Source organism: Falco cherrug, chromosome 12, assembly GCF_023634085.1.
Source record: "Falco cherrug isolate bFalChe1 chromosome 12, bFalChe1.pri, whole genome shotgun sequence".
NCBI classification, from domain to species: domain Eukaryota; kingdom Metazoa; phylum Chordata; class Aves; order Falconiformes; family Falconidae; genus Falco; species Falco cherrug.
Window position 1 is genome coordinate 16,737,036 of NC_073708.1, and position 15,253 is coordinate 16,752,288.

Consider the following 15,253-nt stretch of genomic DNA (forward strand, 5'->3'; position numbering starts at 1 on the left):
CGAATTAAAAACAATACTGCTTTCTATTCTTGCTACTTCTACAGAGACGATTTGGCTGTGGGAAGCTGAATTCTATGGCTGCATATGTACCAACTGAACAATACACCAAATCCTAATCACTGATCAACCGCAACATTATTAAAGGAATTGCAATGACATAATTGGGGACTTCAGAAGCTAATTTAATTTTCATACAACAGGAAAAGTAAATGCAAAGTAAAAACAATTAAAAAACCTCTATAGGACAAACGTGGAACTCTGTGTGCCACTTTTCAGTAAGAAGTTAAAAATACGTATTTTTAACATAAAGCAAAAGTAAAGTAAAAGTAGACAAAAGGAAGCCTTCTTTCACTTTCTGTCACTTTTCCTAATCCTTTTATCTTCTCCCTTCCATCATTTCAGTTTATTTTATTTAGCATGTGAATGCCCACTACCAGGACATCACCAGAATTTTAAAGTTGATTAAACTTTATTGTAAACAACTTCTAGTCTTTTACTCAGAAACTAAGAAAACAGCATTCCTCAGCCTTCTGTAAGAGCTTCTCTAGAGTTTCATTTTTTACTATGGCTAATACTATAGTTTTCATTTATCCAAAAGATTATCCACTATTGATATACCTGGTAAACTTAAAGGCAAAAAATAGGTTTTCTTGATTATTTGCACTTCTAAAGGTTCTTCTAAATTCCTCAATATGAAGACTGGGGTAAATACAACATACTACATTTAAAATATTCTGAATTATAATATCTCAGACTATTTATGCTGCTAAAAGCTAAATGAGTAGGGAAAAGATTTTTATTATGAGACCGAACATCTTCCCCGAGTTCAGACTCCTGCTTCTTCACTGACATGAAGAGAAAGGAAGGCTTTCCTTTTTTTTTCCCCTGCCTTGATATTAAGAATGAGATAAAATTCTTCCTCTATTTATTTTGGGGAAAATAAAACATCACATTTACTTCTGTATCAGAAGTTCAAAAAAGTGGCTTTCTAGATAAAATTATGTTGCCTCAGAGCTCTTGATTTTGTCAGGTCCAAAGATAAGACAAGTTGTAACTTCTTTAGTTGTGTGCTTGGGCAACGTCATATTTCCACAGAACCAAGAGTTTCTGACTATGAACAGAATGAAATGAAGTTTCTAAAGAAAATTAAGGTGCACCGTTGGAATTGTGCAAAAGCTTGCAAAACTGACCATATTATCAGTGGTTACAGACAGCTTAAGTTGTGTACTTATCTTAGTTTTAACAAAAACAAACAAAAATGTTAGTGGCCTTTTACTGCCATATGGCACCCACTTCTGAAGGCACTTCTGTTAATGAGTAAGAAGAGATAGAATACTTCCTGTTTAGATTTTAAGCTATGTGAAAGTCAAGCCCTGCTATTCTATAAAGTAAATATCTTAGAGGGCCTAACCTTTCAGGGAAAAAAACCCTGTATGTTTCAGGAGGAGACCTGGTAAGAATTGCAAATAGTTTCTCACTCCCTTCATCCCCCATCAAATAAAACAATAAACAGTCCTATCCACACCCAAATTAATAGCCAAAAGCAGCAGAATGAGCAATACTGAGAAGTATATCCTATTTCACTCTTAGTCGGAAGAATGGTTATGTTGACATTTAGTCTCAATATAAAAGCTACACTAGAGGTATTAATGAAAATGCAGGAATCCCATTAGCCCTCAAAAAAATGTAGCATCTATGAGAACAAACAAAACCAAATTCCTGAGAATCTTGCTATGCCTCAGACAGCATCAGAAGGGTGCAAGTGTAACGAATTGAAGCCTGCAGACAATTCTAGTCAATGTCAGACTTCTGATGTATTGCTGACCATGACTTCGGACTGAGATATACTGTTGGAGGTATCAGACATACTGGTTTTTAGAACAGGAGCAGCATTCTACCAACTACTCTAAATTAATGGATTATGCCATTAAAAATGTTTACTTAAATATGTGCATTTCCAAGAAAGAAACAGTGCTCTTCCTATAGCACAGACTCTCTGAAGTCTTACATTTAAAGGAAAGACAAATTTATTGGAAACTTCTAAACAAAACAACCCAGAAATACAAAAATCAAATCTGGAAGAAACAGATGAAACAAGCTGCTCATACTAATAAGGCCCAAGGTAGATTCATATTGTAACTTTTATCTTTGAACATAAGTATATGTTTCCGTCATCTAAAGCAGCGTCGGCACATGTCACCTTCTGACACAACCATTCTGAATTTTTATTGTTGTAAAATGAAGTCACCATATATAGAGAGGGGGAAAAAGGAGGGGAATAGCTCTACTAATTGTGCACTAATCTTTAAATTCTTTCTCAATGAGAATATTAAATGTCAGAAAGAAAGATAAAAGGGAGGGTGGAAACCAAGATTTTTCTTTCATGTCATCTAATTTTTCTAACAATTCTAGAAAATACGTGCTCAGAGTTCATTTTTAGAAAAGACATACATTTAAGTCTTGAAAAATTATTGTACTTGTGATTAAATCTAGATTATAAATTAACATATTTACCTCATTATATCAGAAAGATTGCCTCAGTATCAAGAATTGCTTGTTCTTGACTGATGCAGTATTTCATTATTGTATGGAAACAACTCATCAAAAATAGATTTGGGGAATGGGTTGGAGTTCAGTTGCAAACAGCTGATCACCTTAATGATGGGTTTCCAGTTCAAGAATTGTCCATTCCCCTTGAGGGGACGAACAGTCTTCAGATGAAAAGCTTGCCACTGTAATGCTTGCTGAAGAATCATCAAGTGGAGACATTAGTTCAGTCCACCTACTGAATGTGTCAACTTGTGAGGTACCCTGAGGATTTGAACCATCCCGAGCCAGAAACAGTGTCTGATTGATAAGACATTGTGCTAAGTTAAGGTCTTCAGGAACAGAGTTTTTGAAACCTATATTTGAGTCCTGCTCAGATAACAATTGCCTGAGAAGAGTCCAGTCCTGTTCTGCAAACTGCTGATCTTCAAAATCCACATCTAGAACTGCTGTTTCTGAATCCATCCTCTGCTCAATTGCTTCTCCAACATCCATCTCATATATTGGAGAAAGGGTTTTTGAAGGCCGATGCTCATACATGCAGGTTTGTGCCATTGTGTCATAATCATCTATGTCTCCTGAAATAATTCACAATACTGTACAATGTAAAAATTGCAGATGATCCTCCCCTCAGGGCTGTGTAGAGCAAAATTTAACTCATTCAGGAAGGACAATCCAACCAGGTTAAAAAAGGGGGGATGGAGGGTTATACAAAATTGACAAAAATCGAGGCATTTATTTCCTATATAAAAAACAAGGTATGATTTATAAATTAAGCAGCAATCACCACTGGTAATTAACAATAACCTCCATAATTAAGTTTCTGATACAGAAAATGACAATGTAAATATACACTTAATGTACATGAAATTTCTCATTTACTACAAAAATTAAATTTAGACCAGGAGGTGCATGGAGGGAATTAATAGAGAATGATTACTGAATGGTGACTTAAGCTATGTCAGCTTAGAAGATAATTAAAACCAAAATTGTTTATCCACAGGCTTATTTCTACACTGCACATGCAAGGGCAGTTGCAGGCAAGGGCAAGCAAACTTAAAAAAAAAAAAGTACAACTTTTAATGTCTTCTTGTTCTGTGGTCTGGCTGAACATAGATCATCATCAGCATTTCATTGCTCTTGAATACACAATAGTTGTAATCAACACTATTGTATATTTTTGATGGGATAAACAGACTGAATTATTGGTATAAAGAAGACAAAACACAAAACTAGACAAGTGTTCATCTGGCTACATAAAACAAATTAGAACTTTTCTGTATATAAGCATTAGTTCTAAGTATAATCTCTCTTATAGGAAATAAGCTTTTACTGGTAAAATTTAGAATTTTAGACATCTCACAAGCTCTAAATCAAAGTTCAGACCTGCTCCCACTGATGTATATGGCAAATATTCAGTTATATTCAGTGGGAGAAGGATTCAGACTTGTGTATAATATATAAATAAATTACAACAATAATGCATATAGCTGTTCAGGTAAACAGTTCAGTGCGCTTTAGTTAAGGTTATTACTGTAGTTATTGCACATCCCATTCACACATACTATATGGTGTCAAGCAGACAAAACAAATACTAAGATTCCATCAAAAGCTGATGCTGTCAATGTTAGATTGGATCAAAAATAACTGAAGTACAGACAACTGCATCCAATCTTTCCTTTAGCATTACATAAAATCTCTTTTCTTGTAGTCAAGTTTCTCATTGAACAGCAGGGTATTGACGGATATTTCAAACAGAAGCATTCTCTACCCAAATGAAATACTTAAAAATATTTAAATTTAATATAGTTTCAGCCAAAATTACTCCAGTTCAGGATTCAATCCCAGACAAATTGCCAAAGCTTTCTCTATTAATTTGTTTTTGAATGACTGAATGTTTCTACTTCTGTACATTACCTGGAAGTAAATCAGTATTAGCGCATTCAGTAGTTGCTGGTTGACTGTCTCTCACTTGATCTTCCTGAGTCAGTATCTGATTCTTACTGGCTTCTACAGGTTTTGCAGAGCTGCTCTTTTGAACATCAGAAGTAGTTTCTCTCTGATGAAGATCCAAATGACATGGTCTTTCTTGAGATTTTGCATCATTGTCTAGGTATTTATTGCACTGGTGAAATTCACTAGCCACCTCATTCTTCATATTTACTTTTTGATTTTCTCCTGGACACAGACTAGCTGCTGAATACACTTTCTCTGGGCAATTTTGTCCAGTCACTGAAGCACCTTGATTCTCCTTCCCTGGGATTTCAGTGCTGTGAAGATGTAGGAGAGGACTTTCACTTTTATCAAGTCTGTTGTCTCTATCCTTATGCTGTTTACCATCCAGGAATCCATCTTCAATTTCCAGTGAGTATCTTGAATAAACAGTCTTTCCATGGTGCTCTTGAGAAACATTGTCAAATACTTCTGAAGGAGTAAGAGAATCTACTGAATGCTGACGTGAAGTATGAGTTTCCACTCTATCATCAGATCCCAATTCTTCACATTCATCTACTGAAAGTAGAACAGATCGTTTGAAATTCTTAGTTTTAGAAAATTCCTGACTTGCAGTATCATTTTCTGTTGCGTCTTCAAAAGCCAAATTATCAATTCCTTGGAACTGTTGAGTGGGAACATCTGATGGAGGAAAGTTTTCTACAACATTCTCTGCTTCAGATCTGTCATCTTCTGTTTCATCAGCAGAAGAAGAAACTTGGTCTGCTTCCTGAGTAAACTGTGCATTACCAAAAGCAGAACTTTTGCTTTCTCTAATATTGGTCCTTGCACTTTCCTGATGGGACCAAATTTCAGGTCTTTTTCTTGGTATTTCATCATCACTCGTTGAATTAACACGGAAGAGATCAGAACCCTCTTTTTTCATTTTCACTTCTATTCTTAGGCTGCTGTCATAGATTTTTAATTCCTCAGGTGTACTTGTGTCGCTGCTGCTTCTTCCAAGAAAATCGTGGCATAACATGGTGCTGCATTTAGAAATGCCTCTTTCATTAGATCCTTCATCATCCTGAGAGCCTCCAGCATCATAATCTTCTGATCTTGGTTTTATGTCATCAGAGGATGTGGTCGCACTGCCAGTATCTGATTCAGGACTCTCTTTTGGATCTAGTGCACCAGTACTCCAGTGATCCACAAAGGGAATTTCTGCATTTTCATGGTTTTCTGACATTTCTGTAGGATCTGTAGGCTCTGTGTAACTAGGTGAACATTTTTCTGTTATTTGTTCTGTGGAACATTCTGAAACATCATCTAAATCTGCTGTCCCTGATTGGTATTCAGTCAAGGCTGATGTATCACATAGCTCATCAGCTGTAAGAAATCCCTTCATATGAATCTGAGGAGAGGATGTCTCATCCTCTTTATTGGTTATCATACTGGAAAAGCTTGGTAAAGCATTTCCACTGTAGTTAAGACCTGTTTCAGAGTTTAGTTTATCACTTTGTTCAGTACAAAGTTTTGCTGCTTTTGAATGTTCCACCAGTTCTCCTGACGTAGTAGCCTTTTGATTGGTATCCTTGGAAAAGTCTGAGTATCCATCACTGGAGGACTCTGCATGACAGTGAAATTCAGCTGTATTATCATCATCTTTCTCTCTATCTTCAATCTGTTTAATTCCAGTCTGATCTCCACAGATTTGTCTTGCTTCCGTTTCATTTTGCAGTGAAACATGCAGTTTAGAAATAGTTTCTTCTGTAATTAGAGGAGATGATTCGGACTGTATTTTGTATTCCACATTTTCAGAAGGATCTGGTAATTTCTGTTTATTGGGTTGACAGGATGCCAGAAGTTTATCTTCACTGCTACTTTCCATCACTGATTTTAAAGATTCACTCTGCTCTGCAGAATAGCATTCATTATTGCCACGAAGCTGACCTGCCACAGCATCAGCTGTGTTTTGTTCAAGTTTCTGTCCTGAACTTCTGTGCTCAGAGGTGTGCACATTCTTCTGGACAACAGGAGATTCACTCCTTGAATGTTTTTGGGCAGAGGACTGAGATTTTATTACAGAGTGCCCAGCTGTTTTCGGTTTGGGGTCTTTACTATTCACAATCTCTGCGTGCTTTGACGGAGGCAGAGTTTTAGGTGTTATTTTTGCAGTGGCTTTTGCTACAGGCGTTTGCGACTGCTTAACACTCTTCTTCTTGGCTGAAGGATGTTTTTCTGAGAGTGTTGTCTCAGCCAGATGTTGTAACACATTTTTTTCTTCATTATGTTTTGGAGACATTCCTGATTTCAGTGAATTTGGCGATTCCCCCTGAGGTCCTAACAAACAGTAAAAAACCAGACTATAAAGATTGTATACGCCAGTCAAAGCATAGTCACCAAATTAATGTTAGGGTTTATGTTGAGATACAAGCTACTCAGCTTTTTCAAGGGATTTAAAGCTTGTTAAAGAATCAAGAATTGAGATCTTAAATAGCAGACAAAAATACCATCTTGCATTTACATGCCACCTTTAAAACTAGAGCATTTCATAGACTATATATATAAAGGAATTCAACCTGTAACTGAAGCAGTCATCACTGCAGTAGAAAGCAGCAGCTGTCTCATAGTGCATAGAAACACTGAACAGTAGAAACACTGCACAGCAACTTAGCATAGGAAGTGATGAGTACTATATTCAATTTATATTGTGGAGGAAATGAAAGTAGGCAGAAAATAATTACATTAGTTATAATGTGATTAGAGTACCAGAATTAATGTCCCTGCTCAGTCAGAAAATATTGCAAGATCTTTAATGACCACAAATTGACAGGACCTGTGTTTTCTGTATAATAATGCATTTAAGATAATGTAACTTAAATATTCTACACTCTCCCCCCAGTAAGTGCTAAGTCCAAATGGGATTTAAAAGAGTTCCATCCTTAACACCTTGTATATTTATAAAGCAGGGTTTCCCCTCTGTGGTCTACAATGTCATTTCCCACACTTGATACAAATAGCTGTTGATACCAAGTATTTTGTTTGTGGGGTGGGCCAGTATCTGGAGTGCTGCTGCTAGAGGGGGGGGATCACCAAAACAGGGAAGCATGGAATAACAGTTCATGAAGGAGTCTGTAGTCAAGATCTTTGATGCATATTATAAGTGTTTGACCTACAGAATTTCTGTTGAACTCAGTCATGGTTCCAAATGCAGAAGTGCACAGGATCAGTAAATAAAAGACTGCAAAGCAGATTAGACAAGCAGAAGAAAATGCCAATTGGCAATGAAGACCATCTTTTAAATATTTTGAAGATGACACAAATTCATTTGCATTTTACAGTTTAGGATTATCACCAAAGGGAAAACATGGAAAATAAACAGAATTGTTCATAAGATTTTGCCAAATGCTTGTGCTAAACTAAAAAAAAGACAAAGCTTTGCATAATAATGGCAAACTGTTTCATTGCCGTATGAAACTTTACCTTGGTTCTTGGGAGAATTGGTAGGTGTGTTTTGAGCCTTTTGCTGTGCTGCAGAATTGCTACTCACATTGCCTTTTTTCTTTAGAACAGCTTGTACATTTTGTTCATTACACCCTTTTCCAGTTGATTTTTTTGTCAGACTGCAAAGAAATTATATCCATTACTTCCAAGCTTAAGATCTAGCAATGTTTAATTACACAAGCAATATATCTTTTAATATGCATGCATATATAAACATAGAAAATGCAACCTAAAAGGTATACTTTTTGAAAATAAAACCTGTATGTGTATATTTTTTTTATATATATATATATACCCACACACATAAAAAAAATGACCCATTTCACAATGCTTCAGCTGTCTTCCTGTCCGGTTCAGTCTAAGCTATCCCAGAAACGGTAAGTTTACAACACCTTGTGTAGTCATTAGCTGTTCCAGTATGCAGAATTCTGAATGACCTATAACAATTTTAAAATCATTAGCATGAAACAACCCAACACAAAAGCAAACCAATTTTATTTTACAGCTATGTTTCCAATAGCTAACTCAAATTGTTTTGCTAATAACGTGCGATAGACAACCATTCCCAGATTATAAAGAACACATTGACTTAACAGTATGCTTAACAGTTCACTTTTTTCACATACACACACATGTGCATGCACACACACACATATATATGTATATGTAAAACAGCATGCTGATTTCTAACATACCCGCTTGTTGTGACATTGGCCTCAGGCTCAGTCTTTTTTTTTTTGGTGGTGACTCCATTTGATGTCTTCACAGATGACTTTGTTTTCACTATTGTAAAGTAAATTCGAAGTTAATTATAGGGGAAAACATGTAAGTACTGAAAAAAATTCTAATATGTGAAGATCAGCTATTGAAAACAGCATAGATACTAAACTTGCAAAACTTTTACCATTTTATATTGCTATCAGTTGATCATAAAATAAAGTCAGTTAACAGAGGAAAAAGATTAATATTCTTATCTCAAGTTAATATTCATGTACAGGGGAAGAAGGTGACTTATCAATCTATAGTAGATTTTTTTAAAGCTTCCCTGGCTGGTTGTTAGTGTGTGACCAGCCTGGGACAAATCAGAAGGGGACTTTTAAGGGAAAAAAAAAAATAAATAATTACCAGTTTGTTTTTTCCCTTCCTCTACCAGTTTATCCTCTTTAGGTCCCTCTGACTGTTCACTGGTAGTCTGGATATCTATGTTTGAGTTTGCTGACTTGCTGGAAGTTGCTGCCACAGTCACTAAGGACGGAGATTCCTTCCCTGTGGTTTTTTTCAGTGGTTTTGTTTTGATCTGTGTGCTTGAGGTTACTGTCAGCACTTTAGGTCTGGCACCTGCAGTTTTTCCTTCATGGTTCTTTAGTCCTTTGCCACTTCCTGAATTTTTTTGTCCACTTGCAGATGATGTCTTTTCTATATCTTGCTTGGTAAGCATGCTTTCAGCCTTCACATTTCCATTATTTTCTATTTTTGTCTTTATAACAGCTCTAGCCTTTGGTGAAGCAGCCTTTTCCCCAGGTTTTGAATCCTTAGTAATCTTGGAAACTATTTTTTTGCCATCTTTCCCCTTTGCATCCTCATGCTTTGAAGCCTTATTAACAGTGTTTCTATTGGTGCTGGATGTATGTCCAGATGCTCCTAATCCATCAGATTTCATTTTATCCTGATTAGTGGAAGAATCTCCCCAGCTATCTTTCTTGCTGTGTTCTGTCCAGGAAGTATTCCTTATATTGGCAGATTCAGTAAGAGATTTGTTTAGCTAGAAAAAAAAGCATAAAGGGAAAAAAAAAAAAAAGACATATAACACCAAACTATCCATAATCTTTCATTTCTGAAACACAATTACTTTTTTAGTACCACATGAATCTAAAGCAGCAAGATTCATTATATAAATAATTTTTTAAAGATTATATTTTAGCTCAGATTGCTGGCTTTCAAAGATACAGAATGCCTAGTGAACCTCCTGTGAAATACTGCTCTATATAGAGAAAATAGAAATATCTAAGTAGAGTTTCACTTTTACTTTGGACAAATTACTCTAATATTTATTTATATTATTAGTGTCTGCTGAAGTAAGATAACTGAGTTATATGTGCGTATTTTCCAATGAGGAATAAAGACTATGAATTATTACAAACATAACTCCCACAATTAATTTATAATATGTATGATCTTTTTAACAATTACCAACAGTGTATCCACAGATACGTGGCAATATTTATTCTTTCTCTCAAGTAAAGATATATACTGAAACATAAGAATTAAGTGCATGAAAGGGAAGCATTGTGATACCAAGTGTCATTACAATATGTCCAAGATTGTCAAATCACATGAAACCCATACTGGTTTTCTACTAAGTCGTAATGTAGTTTTGAGTGTGAATCTCAAAGTGTTGAGGGCACTAAAAAATATTTTATTCAGGGCAGTGGGTGTAACAGACCCATTGCCATAGTGGCTTGTGATAATAGCAGAGATTCATTAGCTCAGTGGCAAACCATTTACTCTGGGAAACATCAGTTTCATTATGTAGCAACAAGGGAATGTGAGATACTGAAAACAAATTCCTGTCTTTTATTTGAGCTTATCTGTTTGAAAATGTAGCAGAGCATGGGCTGAGTCCTAATAAGTTTCCAGTAATGGACATAACAGTTCACAACAGCAAATTAATATTTAATTTAAAACACATGATGAAAATAGTTTTGTTTGCGTGCTTCTGAGTATTTTTAATGTTTGGATCTAAAAGTTTACCTGAGAACTGCTGAATACAGGTTTTTTGCCAAGCCTTCGGTCATCACCTTTGTCAAATGCAGCTGTAAAAGGAACAAGCAGTTTATTTACTATTTAGCAGGAAAGGCGGCAGACAGAAAACAATCCAGCCTACTCAATTAACATAGTCTGAAATCAGAAAGCAGTTATTTGTGTCCTGTAATTATTCTAGGAAGGCTAATTTTGGTGACATGGCAAATATTAAGTGGAAATGCATGGTTTTATGTTCAGAACAAAAAATGTGGTGTCTGTGATGAGGTCACATGGCCATAAGCAAGTTGTTTAACTCTTCTGTTTCCCTATTTCCACAGTAAGACACACTTCTGTTTATCCAGGCTTAGCTCACTTCAAGCTTGCAGTGCACTGAGACCTTTGAAAGTGTACACTATTTAAAGAAAAAAAAAAAAAAAAGACCTTCAAATTTAGAGTACTAATGACTTTTAAGTGATGTACTGTAATTTATAGCATATTTACTTATACTATTTAAATAAGAAATTAATTATATTATGTTAGTTTTCAGAAGTGGTAAAGCCAAAATATCTAAATGTACACAGTAAGATCATAGCGCCTCGTTAGATAGCATGCAGTGTAATGTCATGAGAGTTATCCCTGTGATTGTCATGTGGAATTGTCAGGCAGTGAATGCCTTTTTTTTTTTTGCTTGTCTACTCTGGGAGGGAAGCATTTTTCAATAAAGCCTTTAAATCAATTGCGCTTGTAGAATACAAAAAGGATATTTATAGACACTGTACAGGCCCAGAATCAATAAGGTTTCGTTTTTGTTTGTATTAATATTTCAGCTGAAAAAAGGTTTTACAAAAAATGTATTAAAATTTTTTAAGCATTTAGTGCCTTATGTTCTGACATAGTATTTTTACACAGACACTTTTTTTGTATGTATAACACAAACAAAAATTCTGCTGGATTCTTATTGAAAATACAAAAAATAATTTTATATAGGTCTGTAAAAATCACACAAAAGGTATACTGAAAATGGCACCCCAGGGATCTAATCCTTTTTCTAGCAATGACTCTGCACATTAATACATACCAATATATTAAGACAAAATCCATATAAACTTGTGCCTAAGAAAACACAAGACATGTTGTGAATGAAAAAACCCATAATATCATCTGTCTTCTTTTGGCATTTTTCCTCTATTATAGCATTCTAATTCTATATAGGTTAAATCTCTAGAAGATAAAGCACCACCAGAAATCTTTAAGATGATAGTTGATTTAAGTTATCCTAGATATATTTCACTGGAAGATTAACATTTGTCTACCAGTGTTGTGTGATTGCTTTGCCTGCAATTAAAAACAGATAACCTATACAAACATTTCAGCCTGTCTATTTATATATAAATTATATGATAGCTCTGATTATAATTTAATCTAAAAGAAAACAAAACAGTTTCTGGCAAGATGGAGTTTGGACAACGAAGGCACACCTTAGTCTTAAATATTTTTTTGTATTGAAAGCACTTAGTGCGAAGCAGCCTAAACATTATTTACAATAAGGACACGATCCTCCTAAAAATAAACCACCCCAAAACAAAAAACCCTACCCTTGTTTCTAAAGCCAGCTGCTCAGCTTCTGAAGGATTTTATAATCCAGAAAGAAATCAGAAACCTATTTTATACAGTAGCAGTGAGATGCTGATTACATCCCTAAATCATGCTTAAAGACTGTCACTGCATCTTTCTCTCAGCATGTAATTTAGAATAAAATTTTCATCTGCTTGTAGATGTAAACAATTTTGTAACTATTGTATTTAGCTATTAATGTCTTTAACAGAAAGGACACCAAAATGTTTATTCCTTCTTTGATTGAAAAGCGATTTGATTTTAGAGAAGTCTTCAACACATTCTTTTGTTTTATAACACTGTACTGTCAAACCTAATATTCAACCATAACCTGAACTCCATCGTCAGTTCCACAGCCTCAGAATACTTGTGTATTTCAAAACAAAGAAACATTCAGAACAAAACCTCTCTTTTTGTTGGAAGTGCTGCCTGTTAAAATTTTGAGAGATCACTATGCAGCTCCTTAGGGGCTCTCTGCAGTAGCATACACAATATCACAATCCCAGTCAACTGTGAAGTCAAGCTATCTGCATTTACTCACAGTGCATGAGAGAAGCAATATGCAAAAGACAAGCAATATTCATACATTATGGAGAAAACAACAAAGGACAGAAAACGAATTCGTAGAACGGATAATCTGCTTTGTGCAAATTTAATTCATCCACAGTGCTTATCTCCTTAAAAATGAGACAGATAAGGTTTTTAATCCTACTGCAGTATTTTCAATGATTTAGAGTAGCTGTAAACAAGAACAGAATCAATCTACATGGTTTTGGTCCCTATTCTATCCATGCCTAAAAAGAAAAGCAGGGGAGGTTTTACACAGAAAATGACTTACAGATTTCCATGTTTGAAACTAGCTAAGCATGCTATCATGCTTCTATTCTAAAACACCACTTCAAAAACCTACAGCATCACAAATTTTGCTTTAGTTTCTATCTGGATCCACAATACGACTTACGTTTTATCTACTAAACAGATTGCTAAAAAATTCTAATGCCATTTGACGCCAGACATACCTGCTTGTATTTTTTGTTGATGGTCTGGCCTCATCAGCTTCCAGCCTTCTGTGTGACGAACAGCATAAAAAGACTGAACCAGGAAGACCCAGAGCTTATCACGCAGAGCCTGGATCTTGCACGTAAAACCCTGTGTTCAAGTAACAAATCAGCAGCTGGTGAGGGGCATATTGTCATAGCAACCAGTCATTATTCCTTTCAGAATCTACTTACTCCCTAAGCTAGATCAATGATGTCATCACTTATATTTTATAATGGTCTGGTAGATAGAGATGGTGTTTTTTAAGGATTATTGCCCACCACAGTAATTTTTACAATACTTTTAAGCCAAGGCATACTACAGCACTAGAAAACATCACATTGATTCCCCCCTCCCCCCCCTTTTTTTTTTAAATGAACCCCATAATAGCTCTTTACTGTCAGTTGTGTCACAACAAGGTCAAATACTCTAGGGAAAAATAATATATCTGATTAAATTTTCATTGCTTTACCAAGGAGATCTACAATAGCACCAGATTGCAGTAATTCATTTTGCATTTATTTTTTATTCTTTGTCATACTATTTATGAATTATACCCAGCATTACAGTCAATAACAGCTTAAATATAATTATTCAGATTGTGCTGATATACATAGCATGTTACACACATGGAGACTGATGCCTTCCCCCGATCCAAAAAGCTAGATCCAGAGGCAGCCCTTGCTTCAGAGGACAGTCTTAAATAAAAGCAAATGTAGCTGTGACTTTTACAAAAAGAGGGGCAAAGATACATAGAAAGAGAACAAGCTCTCCTCTCCTGTAAGTTTAAGGTAATGCAACATTTTGGTAAGTTTTTCTCATCACAAATTTAAAGCAATAGTAAAGATCAGCAGAGCGGTGGTGCCTGTGGGACTTACCAGTAATATACAATAACTTTTCTATTGCCATAGATAGGGTTTCTCTTTATAAAGGAAAAATGTGTTAATATCCAGTAAACAAATGCCAACATTTTCTGCACTTCCAACAGGACCTTGGATTTATGCAGATGCTTTGCTGTGTGACCCCCGTTGCTGAACTGAGCCACATGAGCTCAAACTGTATCATCTGATTTGAACCATTACATGAAACAATACCAGAACAGTTTTTCCTGTAAACACTGCACATTGAAAAACCTACCATCTCCTTCACATTTGTGGAGTCCAACAATGTATCCACAGCTACAAGAAGAAAGCAGCTATTTTCATTATTAATACTTTTTTCAATTGCATTAAAAATTAGTTCTAGAAGGTCAGGTTTGCTGCTCATTGCTTGTGCCTGAGAAAACAACAAAAGGCAGCTGTTTAAAACAAAAGAATGTACTTCATATGCAAAAGCATTATTAAGCAGAGAGGATCTGCTAACACGCTGTGCAGGAGGTATTCCAAAACTGAGCATCTTCCTTTGTATCCATTCCGTAACCCCACCCCTCTCCAGGTCTCTAGCAAATCATCCTGAGGCCTCTCGCTAACCCATAGGAACAAGCACACTGTGATGAATTTGCAGCCACATTTAACTCCAGATTCAAAGACAAAACGTTTTAACATCTCCCTATTATTTTTTTTAATCCTCTATACATATTAAAAAAAAATCTTTCATGGGAGAAATGAACCAGCTAGATGACTAAGTATGTTCTCCCAGCATGTGCAGCACTGGCACATTCTTGCCACTTGCAACAAAAATCAGTGTAAGTTTCAGTATACTGCTAATACTCATAATCATTCTTGTAAGTAGATGCTGTTTGTTCTAGGGGTCCGAAAGCTTTTTCAAAGTTGATGTATATATTTATTTATCTCTTTCCAACACAGAAGCTGTCCCAGTAAATTAACTGGAACTTTTGCTTAACTGAGGCACATAACCTGACCGCAATATCAAC

At 35.5% G+C, this 15,253-nt stretch overlaps 1 protein-coding gene across 1 annotated transcript in view; it reads right to left on the reverse strand.

The window, feature by feature from the left end:
• Positions 1-268: 268 nt before the first annotated feature.
• The window catches only part of BTBD8 (BTB domain containing 8), a 39,806-nt gene continuing 24,821 nt past the window's right edge, over positions 269-15,253 (reverse strand). The window contains exons 11-18 of the mRNA XM_055724705.1: positions 14,518-14,655; positions 13,362-13,491; positions 10,738-10,799; positions 9,112-9,748; positions 8,682-8,769; positions 7,966-8,105; positions 4,465-6,822; positions 269-3,125 (exon numbers count right to left, since the gene is read on the reverse strand). Of these exons, the coding sequence (XP_055580680.1) occupies positions 2,656-3,125; positions 4,465-6,822; positions 7,966-8,105; positions 8,682-8,769; positions 9,112-9,748; positions 10,738-10,799; positions 13,362-13,491; positions 14,518-14,655 (4,023 nt within the window). The 3' untranslated portion in view covers positions 269-2,655. The remainder of the gene's footprint in view (positions 3,126-4,464; positions 6,823-7,965; positions 8,106-8,681; positions 8,770-9,111; positions 9,749-10,737; positions 10,800-13,361; positions 13,492-14,517; positions 14,656-15,253) is intronic.